This window comes from Marmota marmota, unplaced genomic scaffold, assembly GCF_001458135.2.
Source record: "Marmota marmota marmota unplaced genomic scaffold, marMar, whole genome shotgun sequence".
Lineage (NCBI taxonomy): Eukaryota > Metazoa > Chordata > Mammalia > Rodentia > Sciuridae > Marmota > Marmota marmota.
The window spans coordinates 9,248,166-9,266,454 of NW_026000019.1; the positions used below are offsets into that span (position 1 = coordinate 9,248,166).

Sequence of the window (18,289 nt, forward strand, 5' to 3'; positions counted from 1 at the left end):
AGGAGAGTTAGAACCAAAGAAAATCCATGTATATCTTAATTTGTAAATGTCAACTCTCACCTTCTAAATACTTCTAAAGCTAGACCAATATTTTTACACTTTTGAAAGCAACCTGCATGTCCAACAGGTACCTCAGCATTAGAAAGTCCCAGACACTATCCTTCCTTCCTATTTTTCTTTGTGCGGCAAATGAAAAACAAGGTTTTGCTTCATAAATTCTTTTTAAAAAATTACTGATTTTTGGTAATGAGACCACTACATCCCAGCTAAAATACCTTATATCCTCACTGCCTTAGTTAACTATGCATGGGTGTGCAGAATCCTCCTTTGGTTGCCCTGTGCCCATGTTTTGCCTGTTCCTACAGACAATGCCCCCACTTTTCTACACTAATGCTTCCTCACTTAAATCCTCCATATGGTCTCCATACTTAGTATTGTTTAAAGCTTGGAATTAGTCTTTTACTTCCTCTTTCACTAGTTACCATATGCATCCTGCAATCTGCAGTTCCATTGAAACCAAAATGGTAAAGTTTCTGGAATGTATGTGCTGTCATACCTTTTCCTCTTTGTTTGAGCTGTTTTCACTGTTTGGTTTGTCTCTATTCTTGGCCTTTTGTAAAGTGTTCAACGCTGAGGAATTGAGTCAACTCCATTGTGTTACAAGCATTCCATTCCAGTTTGTGCCTTGCCATATGTTTGGTACCACAAATATTTGTGTTGTAACCAAAGAATTACAAAAACATGTGTTTAAAAATGTAGAGTTTGGTGAGTTTTGATAATGGTTGCTATTAGTGGTTGTAGAGGTGTCACTAGGAAGCTGTAGCTTCTGGCTTTAAAAAGTGGGCTATGGATGTAATTCAATGATGAGAGGTTCAATCCCCACCACTGCGCGGGTGGGGGGTGGGGGGGTATTTTACTTTGTAGTTTGGCTGCCTCAAAAATTGCTTTTACGCCTAAGTAGTTGTAATTTACCTTGAGCTTTTAAGAATGCTTTGAAAATTTGAAATTTGATAAGTTTTATCTTGCTCTTACTGATGGTCAGAATTTGTGCCTGCCTTTTTCACAACTCTTTAAGACTTGTTGAATTTTATGTCACTTAAGCTAATGTTTCTGGGCTGTGGTAACTTCTGAAATTCTGAGTGATACTATACTAAAGTTGTTTAATTATTCATTTATGAGTCTTCTGCCTTCCATTTCTTACACTGGCTGTTCTAAAGAACTAAAATATATTTGATGCTAGTTTTAATTTTTAAAGTGGATTACCTGAAAGTATATTTTAAATACCCAGCAAAATAATTTTTATGCTCTTTTACATCTATGGGATAGTTGGGCTTTTGGTCTGGCTTTTCAAAAAAAATTAATCTTCCCCATTTTTTTCCTGCAAGTTATTATTGTGCTTCAGTTTTATAGACCAAATAGGATCTAAAAATTTCATGAAGAGTTTAAAACTCTTGGTTTGCCCAAGTTTATTTTAATGAAAGTGAACATGAACTTTCAAAAACAAGTTTGCATTAATTTACATGTCATCTGGACTTCAACTAGCTTTTACAATTAAGTAGTGTTGTACTGACGAGAAGAAAATTAAAGAGATGAAGTTCTTGTTAAGACATGGGTCTACGAAAAGTTATATGCCAAGAGTTGCTCTAAAAATTCTGTTTTCTCCTAAAGTTCTGCAGTAATTATAACCATCTACTTGTTTTCTAAAATAAATTTGAGGAGGAACATTCAGTAGTCAAATAATAGATGCCATTTTTATTCTCAGAACAAGACAAGTTTGCAAATATGTGCTGACAAAAAAGTGGTCAAAGTTTAATATATTTGTGAATCTCAACAGTATTTTGGCTTTTCAAAGGATATATTTTATTATTACTTTTCCCCCCTGTTACTGGGCGTTGAACCCAGTGACACTTTACCTCTGAGCTACATCTCTAGTCCTTTTCATTTTATTTGGAGACAGGGTCTCACTAAGTTGCCCAGGCTGGTCTCAAATTTATGATCTACCTGCCTTAGCCTCCTGAGTCACTGGGATTACAGGTGTGTACCATCTCACTTGGCTAAAGGATATAGTTTTATCACATAATTTGCACGGCAGGGGCTGGGTATGTCTTGGTGGTAGAGTGCTTGCCTAACATGGGTGAAGCCCTGCGTATTTGGAAAACATCTGTTAAAACTAGTTTGTTAGGCTGAGGCTATAGCCAATCTAGATGAAAGCATAAAAGCAGAAGAAATTAATATTGCCTAATGGTATGATACAGATTTAACAAAGGAGTAAGCATTGAGCCTTAACAGGAGTCCCAGACTGCATTGGAATTCTTGGGTTTCCTTGAAATGAAACCTAAGTTATGGAAAAACCAGTTAGGGCATATGGAATCAAGCTCACTTACAGAATGTGCACAAATTAAAACTAATACAATAAGTTTGTTGAATTAGAACTGACTGGCCTTCATTGGAGTCCTGGGGCAAGTGATTCATTTAGACATAATTGTTAGATTTCAAATTGTGGATTTGATATATAAAGCAAAGCAATTTTAAAATGTCCAATTTTTGAAGTATGCACATATTTCACATAATTACTTAGTTCAGTTGATTTTTTTAAATGTCATAAGAAGTTGATACTAATAATTGATGACATGTGAAAGCGAAGGGGGGAGAGTAAAGTAGGAGGACTGATTGCCTTGATTTGGTTATTTCATTAGAATTTTATTACTGTATGTGAGAAAAATCATCACCCAAATCACAGACATGAATACTTTTTGTTTATCTAGTTTATTTCAACAAATTACTCATCTTTATGTTGAGGTTTTAGGCTAGTTATGGGGAGAGATTGGATAAATACAAAAGAGACAAAATGGAAACTTTGGTTTCAGTTGGCTCTTGAATCAAGGAAGACAAGCTTGTACCTAGAAGCAGAGCACAGGACAGACAAGCCGGAAGCCCACATGTAACCTTTCAGAAGAGGGTTCTGTATGTGGAAGATGGGAGAAATTACTTGTCAGATGTGGAGATTTGGCAGAGACTGGCCAAAAGATTTCATCTGGCAAAGGTATTCTACCAGAATTCTAGGTAGGAAAAAAAAAGAAAACTTGAACAAAAGTACAGAGGCCAGGATATTCAAAGCACATTTGGGAGAACAGCATATCAAGTTTGTAACAATTATATAGAACAGATATCTCATGTTTGCATATTAGTTGGAATTTAATAATAAAGAGAGTTAAGGAATATTTATATTATTAAATTGGGTATACAAGTCAACTTAATACAAGTTGATATACAACACGATGAGACTCAAACAATGAAACATTATCTCCTGCCTTCTGGGGAAGGATTTTTTTTAAGATCATGTGAGTAGTTGCAAGTTATGTGAAAAGTGTTTATGTGTAATTGTAAGCATTTTTTATGTAGTATGAAAACTGTTGCCATTTACTTTAAAATCTCTTAAAGATCATTTGCAGGCTTTGATCATTCTGAGTGTCTAACTTAATTTTGTCATTGTTTCAGATTATGATGCATCTTTGTCACAGAAGAAATTCGTGTCTATAGCTTTTAAGGACTTGATTACATCATTTTCAAGCCTGATAGTTTTGGAACCACCATTAGAGCTTAAGACACATCTACCTTTACTTCAGCTACCTGTCTTCATACCTTGACTAAGTGCTTCATTTCATCACTCCTTTGCCTTTGGATTATTTGCATTCCCAGTAATACATTTCTTCCAGTATAGTAGGTAAGTGAATATCCACTGTCTAATCCAGCATTGATCCAGTGTTAGGACTAGGAATGCAACTCAGCAGCAGAGTACTTGCCTAATATATATGAGGTTGGATCCCCATTACATCCCCTGCCCAAAAAGGGCACAGTGTTTTTCTAAAGACTGTGCTGAATACAGTAGCAGCCTTTCACAATGTTTAAAAGGCAGAGAAGTCAGTAACCTTTGAGTGAAAAAGCATTTTTTGTATTTTTCCTTTCTATAAACTAAGTTACCTCAAACTGGGATCTCCTATTACTACTTTTTAATGATATATTTTGTGTAATCATTAGTTGTTTATAAGCGAAATGCAAAAATGTTTGAAGAACGTAAGTTTCAATTATGTAATATTAGGAAATAAGTTCTTTAGAATACGTGAAAAGGGGAGCATAAAGTTCCTCTTTTTAAATCTCACTACTTTCTATACTTTAAAACATTTGGAGGAAAAAAAAATCATCTGGCAGATAGGGAACCAAGACTTTTAATTGTGTTATGGGAACAGAGGAAGAAGGCTGTTATTTCCCATTTAAATTTTGATTATACATAATTTTTAGGCGTAATCTCCAATTGATAGTCCTTAATGGAAACTGAGAAAGTACAGGATTGGGATATATAACAGTTTTTCTCATTTGTGAGTAAAGATATGGCAGCAACACAAATCCCAAGGAAATCTGTATGAGATGGCTATTTCACATTTTTCCAGGCTTTTTAGGTTGCTTATTATGGGCTTGGGCAGCATGGAGTTTGATTTTCTTCCCCTCTGAATGAATATGCTAATAGGCATGGAAACCTGGCTCATGCTTCTGAGATACCCACTGCTGTATGAATCCTTAAAGATCTGTGATCAGAGTATGGGGGTATAAAAACTTGGGTATTCAGTACCGATGTTGTTTTAACCAAGCTTTTTGTGTAATAAAATTTTTACATGTTGTTGATGGGATGGAATTTTGAGAAAGGCACCACATTAATATATGATTTTTTTAAAAAACATTTCTTGCAAAAAAGGTAACTTAGCTTTCTTTCTGGTGTTTAGCCAAATTTATAAGGAAAAATGATTCCCAATGGATATTTGATGTTTGAAGATGAAAATTTTATTGAGTCTTCTGTTGCCAAATTAAATGCCCTGAGGAAAAGTGGCCAGTTCTGTGATGTTCGACTTCAGGTATTTAAATTATTTGGAAACTTGTAGAATTAAATCTTTTAGTAAAAGGTGTTAAATTCTTGGATTTGCTTTGTTTTTTTCCCCCATAGTCATTTAATGAAATGACTTTTTAAAAGAATGCTTTACCTAAAATGTATGATAAAGGAGGCTGGAGTGTTTGGTAATTATCTAGAGAAGTACATAAGTCACAATACTTCTAATTTTAATTTTTCATAATTTCAGGTCTGTGGTCATGAGATGTTAGCACACAGAGCAGTACTAGCTTGTTGCAGTCCCTATTTATTTGAAATCTTTAATAGTGATAGTGATCCTCATGGAGTTTCTCATGTTAAATTTGATGATCTCAATCCAGAAGCTGTTGAAGTCTTGTTGAATTATGCCTACACTGCTCAGTAAGTACTTTAAGCCATATAATTAGGCAATATCATCATAAAATTCCAAGTCTCTAGATCTGTTCAAGTAAATAGTCTGTTTTAAGGCCTTGGTATCATACATATAAAGAGCTTGTTTTTTGTTTCTTTTTTAAATAGGTTGAAAGCTGATAAGGAATTGGTGAAAGATGTTTATTCTGCAGCAAAAAAGCTGAAGATGGACCGAGTAAAGCAGGTAGAATATCAGAAGTAAATATATAAAAGGGTTACTATTACTAGAGAGTTTGTATAATCAGAATGTAGAAATTATCATAAAACATTTTGTTAGTTTCAGAAACTTGAAAATGCCCTTCTTCCCCAAGAATTGAATATGTTGTTTTAACTAATTTGGGCTAATGTCTTGCTCTTTGAGAGTCTTCTGTGGCATGGTAGATATATTGGTTTCTCCTTTTTTAATGATTTTTTTTTTTCCATCTGATGTTATTTCCAAATGCACTTTTAGAAAACCAAAACACTTTCTTTAGGGTTGACATATGGGTATTAGGAAATTCAGTGATACAGTACATCTAGTCTGGGGGTCAATTTATTTTTTGGCAGCATTCATTAAGTAGCACAATTACACACTGACTAATATACTACTGACTACTATAAGGTAGTAGTACTACCACTGACTACTATAAGGTAACTAACTCAAAACCACAAAACTAGCTCTCCCACAGCTGCATGGACTTAGGCCTTTTGGGCTGATCTCACTTTTAGAAAACTGTATTGCCATCCTAGAGCTGTGCCAGTGAAATGTGCTAAGAAGTTGAAGAGGTATATTGCAGTCTCTGATAGCATGAGTTAAAATATTCATCTGTTTTTCCCAAGAGTAAGCATATAATTCATACTTTTAGTTCTGTTTTTCTATACATCTTGGTTCCTCTTTAAAAGTATTCTGCCTAGAATTTAATGCCTGTTAGAAGTGCTTAATAATTTATAGGGGAAAAAGGCATTTAATTCTCTTAATACAAGTCAGTAAACTGCAGGCCACAATCCAGGCCCCTGTTTTTACAAAGTTTTATTAGAACACCGCCACACTCATTCATTTACATAGGATCTACAACTGTCATACAGCTGTGGTGACAGGTTTGAGTAATTATGATAGACAATATGGCCAGAAGACTAAAATACTATCTGGCCATATTTTGCTTCTTCTAATGCCACTTCTCTATTCAAAAATTCTGTGATTTATAGCACATATTACTAAGTTTAGCATTCTAGATACTCCCAATTTAGTTGCTGTTTTTCCAAAACTATTTCCTAATTGTTTTATCTTTTGCTTCAGCCATACTAAATTGTTTGTAGCCTCTTTGCCTACTTTCTACACTCAACATCAACATCATTCATCTCTTTTGTAGAGCAGTTTTGATAGGGCCTTTCATGAAACCTCAGCTAATTATTCTAGTTAAATATTTCTGAACCCTACTTACCTTTTCAATTTGTCACGTCTATCCTTAAAAAACTGCATTGTATGGCATTCTTTGATGTCTGTCAGTTGTATGTGTTGTTCCTACTGTTAAATTTGTTGTATTTTAAGATGGCAATTTTTTATTCTTCTTTATATTTTCACCTAGTATTAACATATTGAATATAGTTTGTAGAATAAATATATAAAAATGTTGGTACTTGTTTATTTTCGTTCGAAGGTTTGTGGTGATTATTTACTGTCTCGGATGGATATTACCAGCTGCATCTCTTACCGAAATTTTGCAAGTTGTATGGGAGACTCCCGTTTGTTAAATAAGGTTGATGCTTATATTCAGGAGCATTTGTTACAAATTTCAGAAGAGGAAGAATTTCTTAAGCTTCCCCGACTAAAGGTAAAGACTACAATATAATAAGGAATTATATACTATCTAGTTCTATTCACAGAATCTTTGTGGATGATTGAAGCAAATGAGTTATAATGGTTATAGAAAACAATAATATATTGAAATTATTATTCTTAGCATTGTAATGAGTTTCCACCTGCCAGTTAGTTTATTTCCTTTGTTTTTTGGTTACTTAGAGTAAATGTATGTAATGCATTTGGGTATCTATGACAACTTCACTATAAAATTGAGGATTAAACTAAAAACTAGCATTTTAATACTTACCAGTGTGTCACTGTTTTTTCATCTCTAGTTGGAGGTAATGCTAGAAGATAATGTTTGCTTGCCCAGCAATGGCAAATTGTATACAAAGGTAATCAACTGGGTGCAGCGTAGCATCTGGGAGAATGGAGACAGTCTGGAAGAGCTGATGGAAGAGGTTAGTTCTAAAGTAAATGGGATTGAACAATTCTTAAAAATTATTTTGCTATAACATGAAGGATTCCCTTTCACTTTTATTTTATAACCATGACCCTAAAGAATTTAAATTTTGCTATAGGTACCCCTAAGCTGAGAAACAGGGGGGGTGTCCAGGTGAGCTGAATGAACTGTTCAGTTTGGTCTTCTGCTTTTCTTTTTTTTTTCTTTTTTACAAATTTCTTTGCTTATTATGTGCTGTTAACTTTCTTTAAAGTAGCATGTAATTTGCTTTAGAAATGGGAGGTGGTACTGAAGTTTTCTGTAGATTCTTAATTTTTCTTCACAGGTTTTTGCTTTAAGTTTGACAAGTAGGTAAAGCTTCTAATGGTTGTTCCTCCCCATTGGTTTATCTCCCCATAGGTTTATTAACAAAACTAGGATACCCAAGACTGAAGAAACAAGAAGAAACCTCAAGTGTATTGACACGTAAAGAAGCAGCAGTCCTGCCCCAGTTCTCCTAAGAAAAATCCGCTGTGGGCAGAGAACGATGATGATTTAATGGTGTTTACTCCTTTACAGGATTCTTATCTCTAAAGCTTTGTGTTTTTCAATGGTGTTGTTAATACATAAAGTCACTCATTTAACTTGGGCTACTTTTAAAAAATACATAAGAAAAAAATTGATACAGAAATGGTGGGAATTAAAAATATACAGGTGGAGCAGTGGAGTAACCTTGAGTTTATTGCTCCCCATAAACCTTTCAGGATCAATAAAGGATTACCAAATCTGTTAGTCCTATAAAAATACTGTTGTCATTATGTTCTAAAAAGGCTAACAGTTGATCTTTAAGTTCTGTGATTTCCCACTTATCAGATGCGCTAGCCATATATTTGCATCTGTTAAAAGAGGATAACTACAGCTTGCTTGAATTTTTGCTTTTTTTTTTTTTATGTTTTTCTTGACATTACCTACAAGAGAGAAGTATGTTTATACAAATCAGACCATTTATCTTCAAAGGTGTAAACTATTCAATAGTTTTTTGTAAATATGTATATTCTTTAAGAGTCTATAAATTGTACTAGTGCCTTTTTTCTTAATGTAATAGAAGCTATGAAACAAATGAAGATTTCTTTCAAGCCAGTCAAGCCAAGGACTCTTCAGCCAGTATTGGAAGATTTTGTATTTGCTTTTGCTTTTTTGTTTTTGCTTTTTAAATTTTTACCACCATGACATGTATTTTTCTTTACTTCGGAATCCTGCCAGAGTAAGAAGTCAAGAAGCTCAAGAACCACACTGGAGGTTACCTTGAGGCGTTTGTGTAATCTGCATACTAGTGGAGTAGCCATGGTGACAGTAGCCACATGGGTGTTCTGTTGCTGTTTTGCAGGTTCAAACCTTGTACTACTCAGCTGATCACAAGCTGCTTGATGGGAACCTACTAGATGGACAGGCTGAGGTCTTTGGCAGTGATGATGACCACATTCAGTTTGTGCAGGTACACATTGCACAGTCTGAGGTAACCTCAGGTTAAAATTTGGACAATTTTATGAAATACTTAAATTTTCCTTTCATAAAGGAAAGTGAACGAATTTCATTGGTATGACTGGACAGAAACATTTTTGGGAGAAAGGAAGCATATCAGAGTTACTAGCATTTTTGCCATGTGAAAAGAAGTTAACTCACCATGTTAAAATCCCATTTAGATTTTTTTTTTCTCATAAAGTAGGATTCACAAGTAGTAAGAAAAAAGCACAGTAAGTTGAAGCAATACAGAAATATTTTGTTTTGGTTAGATTACAAAAATTAGCTGTTTGCAACAGGCATGATTGATAAACCCAATTTTGATAGAGATGTAGGAGGACTCTGAGTTGTTGATGGCTATGAAAGAAATGTTGGATGTTTCTTTAATTATTGATGTCTTGTTATTTGAAATTAGAAATGGCATAAACTTAAAAGTGGTCCGTCCTATGTTATTACTTGTTCTAGATGTTTCTTGAGCAAAATGAACTAAAGTAGTATGGTTCTGTTGTACTGATGAAGTTACTTTGCCTTTTATAGAGTCCAGTTTCATTTCCCTCTTCCTTTAGTGGGTAAACACATGCTTGAGAGAGAACATACATTTCAGGTATGAACCATGTAGCTTATGGACATATAAAATACAGAGAAGTACACAATTTTTCCCTCCAGTGCTTAGGATCAAAGCACATGCAAGGCATATATTCTACCACTAAAATCACATCTTCAGCCCCAAACCTTAAAATGTCACACAGTGAACCAACTGGTATAAACACAGCCCGTATCAAGAAAAAAAGATTTCTAGTATCTTTAGCCTTTATCTACCCCTTCTTAGTCACAATCCTACTCAACCCGAGGATATCATGGCCTAACTTCTGCCGAAATAGATTGAGCAATCTTAGCATTTGCCTATGTTTGAAATTTATACAAATGGTCATACAGTATGTATTTAAAATTTGGCCTTTAACTCAACTTCATATTTATGAAGGATAAGCTAGTAAATAGTCAACCCAGATTAAAGAGTGTTTTCCCTTAAAAATTAGAAGGTAAATGATGGTACAATAACCACACAGGATATTACTAAGTGTTAATTCTGTGGAGGAGGTCTATGGTAATAGTGGCTTAATATCTTTATTTAAAATAATTTTGGGGTTTGAGTTGGTGGAGAATTTTGTTCATGTTTGTGCATTTTTAATAAAGGTATTTTATCTATTAACTATAAATATTTTAAGTTACATTTTTAAAGTATGTTTTTCAAAAAGCAGAAGTTGAATGCCCAATAAGTGACAGGCCATGATGTTTGGCATGGGGACCCCAAAATGAAAGAAATAGCTTCTGCTTATAGGACCTCATCAGAGTGGATGTTAAACAATACAGACTTACAAGTTGCACTAAAGGGGAGGTTGTAGTAGAGACAAGAGGTGAGAAACCAGGAATATTTCACAGAGGAGGCAAAATTTGAGCAATCTTAGTATTTGGAGGCATTTATATAGCAGATAGGGGTTAGATAGCAAGTTATCTATGTAAGGATGCTGCTCTTGGAGACTGGTAGCTAAATACTACCTGAATGGGCTTATACTTTATATCCCATAGATATCAAGAAGAATTTATATGAGTAACTGTGGGGATCCTGACACATGTGAATTGTTAGGATGAATAGACATTTTGTAAGGTAGAATGGATGAGAGTTCTTTCTGCAGCTTTCAGGAATAGGAAAAGGAGGTTGAGAAGCAGCCATTAGAAAGGTAAGAATATGATTAGAATTTAATCATGTTATAAAAGCTACATAAGGTAGGAGAAGAAAGTTGAAGGCAGAATAAATTTGTAAACTGTGAAATCCTTCTGTGGGAGGTCATGTAAAATAAGGTGAGGGATAGATACTGTATCGAGGAGTTAACTTGTGTTTCTGAGTTGTTTGTTGTATAACACTAGTCTTCAGTGTTACAGTGCCTTTTTCTTCCACAGTCATTCTGTCAGTTATAGTCCATACATTAGTTTTGCTGCAGTTAATAACACTCATTTGTGATACTTTGGACCCATTCTTCCCAAGAATTGTAATGAGGTTTTTATGTACTTTGTAATTCCAAATAACAGATGAAGTTAGATACACAAACCTTATTTTTTATTCCTAGTATTTCTATACTGTGGCAAATGTCACAGTATAAGAAGAATGGGCCTCATTCTCAGAATTCCTAATCTTAATTTTAGCATATTGTCTTATGTATCATCTGAGGCAGTGTAACCTATTTTCACTTCATGAAAAAGAGATAATATGAATAAAGTATCCAGTAATACCAGGCTGTCTCAGGGGAATTTAATGATGACATTGACATGGTATATTTCTGTATTTGCTCAAAGTAGTCCACATATGCTGTTTACCACACTTGCTGAATGGCCCAGACCTGACTTCTGATAGTGTTTTTTACAGCTTCCAGTAGCTGTCAAATCTTCCTCTATAAGTTGTTATATGATTTTTTGTTTTCACTAGAAACAGAAAGTTCCATTATAAATCTTAACCTATCCATGTGATTGGGCCCTGGGCACCAGAGTAAGTGAATGAGCAGAGTGGGTTAAGTACTGAAGCTGGTACCTGTCAGTTGGCAATTCTCCCAGGGTACTCTTGACTCTTTCAGTTCCAAATGATCATATTCCTTGGAAGTGGCAAAGGCTCATGTAGCTAGCTGGAAGAAAGCCATGGAAAGAAGCTTATATATGAGAATGTATGTGGGTCTTCTTTGAATTGGCAGCTTTGGCCATTTTTCCCTTTGTCGGTGTTCCTGTGTATTATACTTTTATGAATATTTGGTTCTTTTAGCATTTCATTTCTGGTTACTACTTTTTAAATTTTTTGTGTTCTGATATGGTATTGTCTAGAGAATCCCACTATATGATACCTATACATAACACCAGCCATAAAGGAAGTACACTTAAGTGTTTCTTATGTTTGCCACTTTTTCCTGTAAAATATTTTGAGAGAGACTGGATGAACCTATGCCTGCTCACTTTTTGCTGGCATTGTATGAAGGATACATTATATACTTTAGTTAGATTTGACAGTTTCTTGGAGATGGGAGGTTAAATATTCTCTCAATTAACTCAATGCCATTTTAAATTTAGAATGTCTTTTGGGAGATTCTGTACTTAATATAAAAAAAATGAGCTTATGTGAATTAGTTTGCTTTTTTTCTTCCTCCCCATCCCCATCCCCCTGTTGAGGAGATACCATTTCGACACTTGATCTGAAGCATGTGATTTGAAATGTTTGAGTTTTTTCCTGACCAGACCAGTTAGGTATAGTTGTGTCCTTATTAAGTGGAGATACAAGTATGCCTGTAATTTGCGTCGATTTGAAAGTGGTGGTTTGTGTTAGATTTAGTGCGCTCTTAAGTGTCCTATATAAGTGGAAACTATTCAGTGTTTTGGCAGTGTGATATGGAATAGCTCAGTAACAAAGGTACACCAGGTATGGTCTTTGGCTAGGTTTCTGTAGCTACCTTTTGATTTTGCAGAAAAAGCCACCACGTGAGAATGGCCATAAGCAGATAAGTAGCAGTTCCACTGGATGTCTCTCTTCTCCAAATGCTACAGTACAAAGCCCTAAGCATGAGTGGAAAATCGTTGCTTCGGAGAAGACTTCGAGTAAGTATATGACATTGACCAGATTTGTCTTCAGCTTATCTATTTTTAAGGAGTGTTGTCAATTTAATGCTTTTAAATTGACTACCTAAAAATTCAGAACCAGTTAAACTTGGAAAACAGTAGAAAATGTTCCAGTCTGGGCTGGAAACTCTGGAGTCTAATTCAGAATCATGTAGCAATCAAAAGTTACGGATTTCCTCTTTTTTAATGTGGAATTCTTGTGTTTACAGATAACACTTACTTGTGCCTAGCTGTGCTGGATGGTATCTTCTGTGTGATCTTCCTTCATGGTCGAAATAGCCCACAGAGCTCACCAACAAGTACTCCAAAACTAGTCAAGAGTTTAAGCTTTGAGATGCAGCCAGATGAACTAATAGAAAAGCCCATGTCTCCCATGCAGTATGCACGATCTGGTTTGGGTACAGCAGAGATGAATGGCAAACTCATAGCTGCAGGTAAGGCCAAAAGGATTGGTGACTTGACTTTAACCAGGTAAGCCTGTAAGGCATTTTTATTTGCTTGTGGCATGCCTACACATTTTGGGAGTATAGTGTACTTTGTTTCTCCTGCACACTAATAACAAGTAAATACTATTGTTTTGTGAACTGAAACAAGATTAGTATCTTGTTTCAATTTTCCTATGGAGTTTTTTTGTTTTGTTTTGTTTTGTTTTTTCCCCCCGCAGTGCTGGGACTTAAACCCAGGGCATGCTAGGCAAGCACTCTACTACTGCACTAGTGAGCCACATGCCCAGTTTCTAATTTAAAAAAAGAAAAAGACAATATAGAGTGGGGCAAATTTTTCCTTTCCCAGTTATATGAATAATTCCTTATTCTCAACTAACAGAAGCATTTAGTTAAAATATCAACTAATGGGTCCTTAATATTTCATACTTTTTCTCATTGTGCACAATACTCTAAGCCATTCTGGATTAGAAAGCCTAGCCCAGTTTAATCTTGATGTTTCTTTTACAGGTGGCTATAACAGAGAAGAATGTCTTCGAACAGTTGAATGCTACGATCCACATACAGATCATTGGTCCTTCCTTGCTCCCATGAGAACGCCAAGAGCTCGATTTCAAATGGCTGTACTCATGGTAAGCACATGTTGCACAAACAATCCATATTTAGCTTTTTTTCTCATAACTTCAGAAGGGTAGAAATTTTCATCTCCTACTTTTGGCATAGGGTCAGCTCTATGTGGTAGGTGGATCAAACGGCCACTCAGATGACCTGAGTTGTGGAGAGATGTATGATCCAAACATCGATGACTGGACTCCTGTTCCAGAGTTGAGAACTAATCGTTGTAATGCAGGTAATGATATTTTTCTTCTGAGATAGCCAGTATTTAAATAAGAAAATGAAGTAATAAGTATATAATCATATTTTATACTTTCATAGGAGTGTGTGCTCTCAATGGAAAGTTATACATTGTTGGTGGCTCTGATCCATATGGTCAAAAGGGGCTGAAAAATTGTGATGTATTTGATCCTGTAACAAAGTCATGGACAAGCTGTGCTCCTCTTAATATTCGTAAGTCATTATTTTTTTTTTTTAATAAACACATTACCAGTATGTGTAGAATACATAGTTTGGGTAACTGTAGGAGTAATCTTGGTTTGACTTGATTCTATAGGTAGACACCAGTCTGCAGTCTGTGAACTTGGTGGTTATCTGTACATAATTGGAGGTGCAGAGTCTTGGAATTGTCTGAACACAGTAGAACGTTACAATCCTGAAAATAACACCTGGACTTTAATTGCACCCATGAATATAGCGAGGCGAGGAGCTGGGGTAGCTGTTCTTGATGGTAAGTGTCCACATTTGAAGAGGTGAAGGGTAGATACTGGCAAGAGTTTGTTCTAAAATTCCAAGAAAATGTCAACGATAATAACTATATGCTTATAAAAAATTAAGAATTAGAAACAGCCATCTCTTTTAATGCAATGGGAATTGGGCATTTGTCCTTTGGAGACTCAAAATCAGAAGTTCAAAACTTGATATATATTCTATTTTTTCCATTTTGCAGTGCTGGGGATCAAACCCAGGGCTTTGTGCATGCTGGGCAAGCATTCCATCACCGAGCTGTATTCCAGCATTTTATTTTGAGCAGGGTCTCACTAAGTTGCCCAGGCTGGCCTCCAACTTAATCCTCCTGCCTCAGCTTCCAAAATAATTGTGGATTACAGGCATCACCAATCTTTTGATGGGTGTACTCAGTAAAGTTCCAAATCATTTTTACTCCATAAACCATACCCAGTAAATGTATCATCCTGGATTTTGAGTTTCCCTTCCTTCAAAGCAGTAATTAACTTGATTTCAAAAGAATGTAAATGCAAATCCCTGTATTTTCTAGTTGTCCACTCTATACTTTGTTTTATATAGTTGCCTTTTCACATCTCTTTGATTTACTTAATGTCTAATTATATAATCTTAACAATTTAGTAAGCATTGTTTTTGGAACAAAGCTGAATCTTGGTAGCTTATGGCTGCACAGGGAAAAGCTTAAGTGTGTGGACATAGTAGCAAGTATCCTAATGTCCTAGAGCAACTACCATAAAGAATTGTGAGACTTGTACTTGATTTAGATGCTGTAGGTCCCCCCAACCAAGTTTGCCTAAGTTTCATGTGGGAATGCGTTTTTATCCACCTTACTCATTTTGTATCCCTAGCTTCTAGAGAATGCTTATTGCCTTATTATGTAGGCAGTTAATACTTTTTGGCAGAACTAATAGGCATTTCTACTTAAAAACAACTAGTTTCATTTAGTAAGAGACAGACCCAGATAGGCATGTGCCTGTAATCCCAGCTTTCAGGTGGCTTGAGATGCAAGGGGTTAAAGCTTTCAGGTGGCTGAGATAGGTCCAGGGGTTAAAGACCAGCCTGGACAACACATTTCAAAAAAAGAAAGAAAACAAAACAGGCCTGGGGGTTTTCTTCATTACTTTAGCCTCTCAGATTTACTCTAATTTCTCTTCTAGGAAAACTGTTTGTAGGTGGTGGTTTTGATGGTTCTCATGCTATCAGTTGTGTGGAGATGTATGATCCAACTAGAAATGAATGGAAGATGATGGGAAATATGACTTCACCAAGGAGCAATGCTGGGATCACAACTGTAGGGAGTACCATTTATGCAGTGGGAGGATTTGATGGCAATGAATTTTTGAATACGGTCGAAGTCTATAACCTTGAGTCAAATGAGTGGAGCCCTTACACAAAGATTTTCCAGTTTTAACACATTTTAAGACCCTCTCAAACTAACAGGCTTAGTGATGTAATTGTGTTTAGTAGAGGTACACTTGTGAATAAGGAGGGTGGGTGGGTATAGATGTTGCTAACAGCAACACAAAGCTTTTGCATATTGCATATTATTACATGCTGTACATACTTTTTTGTGTTTGGAAAGGAATGCAAAGATGATTTTTTTTGTGTGTATTTTTAAGACTTATTTGGTTATTTTACTTTTTGGAAATTGATATTGTAAAAGAATAAACCAAGAATTGATTGGGCACATCATTTCAAGAAATCCCCTCTCCTCCACATTTGTTTTGCCAATTTGCACATTAAATGACTCTTCCCTCAAATGTGTATTATGGGGCAAGAGGGGGTAGGGTTTAAAGATGTAGGCAGTTGGGTTTTTTAAGGGCCCTTTTTCAATAACTGGAACACTCTATAACAAAAGATACTTATTTAAATAGAAGACAATAACTATTTTTGTTTTTATTAAAAGAAAGCTAACTTGCCTACCAATATTTAATCTTTTATGATTGCCTTTTTATAACTTTTTATATTCTCAGCAGAGTGCTTTACCTGTTGAAGTAAAACATGGCAGATTCAAGTTAGTGAAGCAGAGTGGCAATCTTAAAGGATGCAGAGTGGAGTGATTCTTTTAAATGCTCAGAATGCAAACTTTTAAGCATTTGGCTCAGCTGCATTTTTTTTTTTCTTCTGAGAATGCAGTACCAACGTTTTTTTGAATGGAGTTGCTGAACAGTAACATAGTGATGATTTTTGGTATTTGAAACACTGGTTTGAAGTATTTTGATTTGTTGAGGGTATAGTTTATTCAGCAAGAGATTTAACTATATAAAAGAACAGTGAAGTATTTGATCTTCTTCCATAATTCTGCTTTTATTTATCATTAACAAAAGAATACTAAACAGAAGCCCTTGATTGAAAAAGTTTAAACTGTGTTGGGTTTGTGAATGCAGCCTTTATCAGAACTACGTTTTTGCTCAGTTTTTCTTTTTTTTTTTTTTGCTCATATGGATAAATCTGGGGGATGATTTGGTGTCTAATGTGTAGTGTTACACGCCTAACTGATGGTGCCAAACTTAGCACGTCCTAATGCTTGCTGCAGATGCAAACACATTAAAGGTACTTTGCAGGAAATCCTTGCACCATGGGATTAATACCCAGTTGTTTGTGTACTCATTCATTACTAAAAGTTTGGGGGAAAATTTTTCAGTGAGGAAGAGTTAAAGCATTTGGGGAAAATACCCACCTGGCATATTACATCTGAAAGAAATGGATAATGTAATGTGTTTTTTCTTGTCACAGACAATGAAACACAGGAACCTAATGAGCCATGTAGGATGAGAGGACTATTCAGTAGCTAACTTGGGTTAGGAAAAAAAATTGAATATTTTCTTGAAATATGTTGGTACTCTGGTACTTTGCCAACTTTCTGTCATCTGTTTTTACAGAAAACCAAGAAAGGAAATCAGTTCACCTGGTTACTGTGTAGTTCCTGACTAACCATCTGTCTCTGGTTTGTTTCTGAACTAAAACTAGAAGTTTAAATTTGAATTTGCCTAACAGGATGACTGTTGTTTATGGATCTGTGTTTGTTCTATTCAGCACAAGGAAATAAAGTTTAAGTTGAGGATTCAGCACTAAAATCCTTGAAATCACTTTTCATTTCTTAAGTGACATGCTTTATGCAAATAATATATGGGAATGCTTTGTGTCGAAGTTTTCCTGCATTACCATTGATGACGAAACAGGGAGTTTGGTGGCTAAACGTTTTTTAAGAAGTTGTTATGGCTAATCTTCCTGAACACAAGTTTTCATGTGGGGGAAAACAACCGAAAAACAATAGTCACATAATTTTTAAAAATTCGGGGTTTGTTTTGGTTTTACCAATATATGTTATAGAATGGTTTAAAAATATAATTCATAACACCACAACTTTGATTTCTTGTAATAGTATGTAAAAAACATACTAGATTTTCTAAAACAGTAGCATTTTATAAAACATTTGCATTTTTTTGTTGGTTTATTTAGGGTGCTGGGGATATAATCCAAGGGCACTTTATCACCGAGTAGCCCCTTTTAATTTGAGACTGAGTCTCAGTAAGTTGCTCTTCTTGGCCTTAGCCTCCCAAGTTGCTTGTGTTACAGGTATGTGCCACCTCCAGGTAAAATACTTGCCTTTAATTTACCAAGTAATTGGCTATCCTTAGGCATGAATTTATTTAAAATGTTTTAGAATTCCCTACATAAAAATAATTTAAGGGAAAAATCCTTGATTTAGGGATATGATATACTGCTAGAATCAAATTCTTAAGTGGTCAGGGAAAGAG

The 18,289-nt window shown here is 35.2% G+C and overlaps 1 protein-coding gene across 6 annotated transcripts; it reads left to right on the forward strand.

Annotated features, from left to right (window-relative positions):
* The first annotated feature begins 3,495 nt into the window (after positions 1-3,495).
* On the forward strand, positions 3,496-17,605 carry LOC107147298 (influenza virus NS1A binding protein). Of its 6 annotated transcripts, none has more exons than XM_015491697.2 (14): positions 3,496-3,724; positions 4,779-4,907; positions 5,130-5,299; positions 5,438-5,513; positions 6,967-7,140; positions 7,445-7,570; positions 8,939-9,046; positions 12,576-12,705; positions 12,936-13,160; positions 13,680-13,801; positions 13,893-14,019; positions 14,106-14,237; positions 14,341-14,514; positions 15,686-17,605. In XM_015491697.2, the coding sequence occupies exons 2-14, from the start codon at positions 4,797-4,799 to the stop codon at positions 15,937-15,939; spliced, it is 1,929 nt and encodes a 642-aa protein (XP_015347183.1). In that variant the 5' UTR covers positions 3,496-3,724; positions 4,779-4,796; the 3' UTR covers positions 15,940-17,605. The 6 variants fall into 6 exon arrangements, 5 of the variants coding, with proteins under 5 accessions (XP_015347183.1, XP_048665794.1, XP_048665797.1 ...); XM_048809837.1 differs by having other exon boundaries at positions 3,499-3,724; positions 8,939-9,067; XM_048809839.1 differs by lacking the exons at positions 3,496-3,724; positions 4,779-4,907; positions 5,130-5,299; ... (1 more) ...; positions 6,967-7,140; positions 7,445-7,570 and adding an exon at positions 7,972-8,112.
* The last annotated feature ends 684 nt before the right edge of the window (positions 17,606-18,289 follow it).

What these genes read in the sequence shown, in the direction of transcription:
- LOC107147298 (XM_048809837.1), top strand. Translation starts at nt 4,797, where the DNA reads ATGATTCCCAATGGATATTTGATGTTTGAAGATGAAAATTTTATTGAG. An exon ending in TTCAAATGGCTGTACTCATG is followed by an intron (nt 13,802 to 13,892) that starts GTAAGCACATGT and finishes CTTTTGGCATAG; the next exon opens with GGTCAGCTCTATGTGGTAGG. An exon ending in CTGTGCTCCTCTTAATATTC is followed by an intron (nt 14,238 to 14,340) that starts GTAAGTCATTAT and finishes TTGATTCTATAG; the next exon opens with GTAGACACCAGTCTGCAGTC.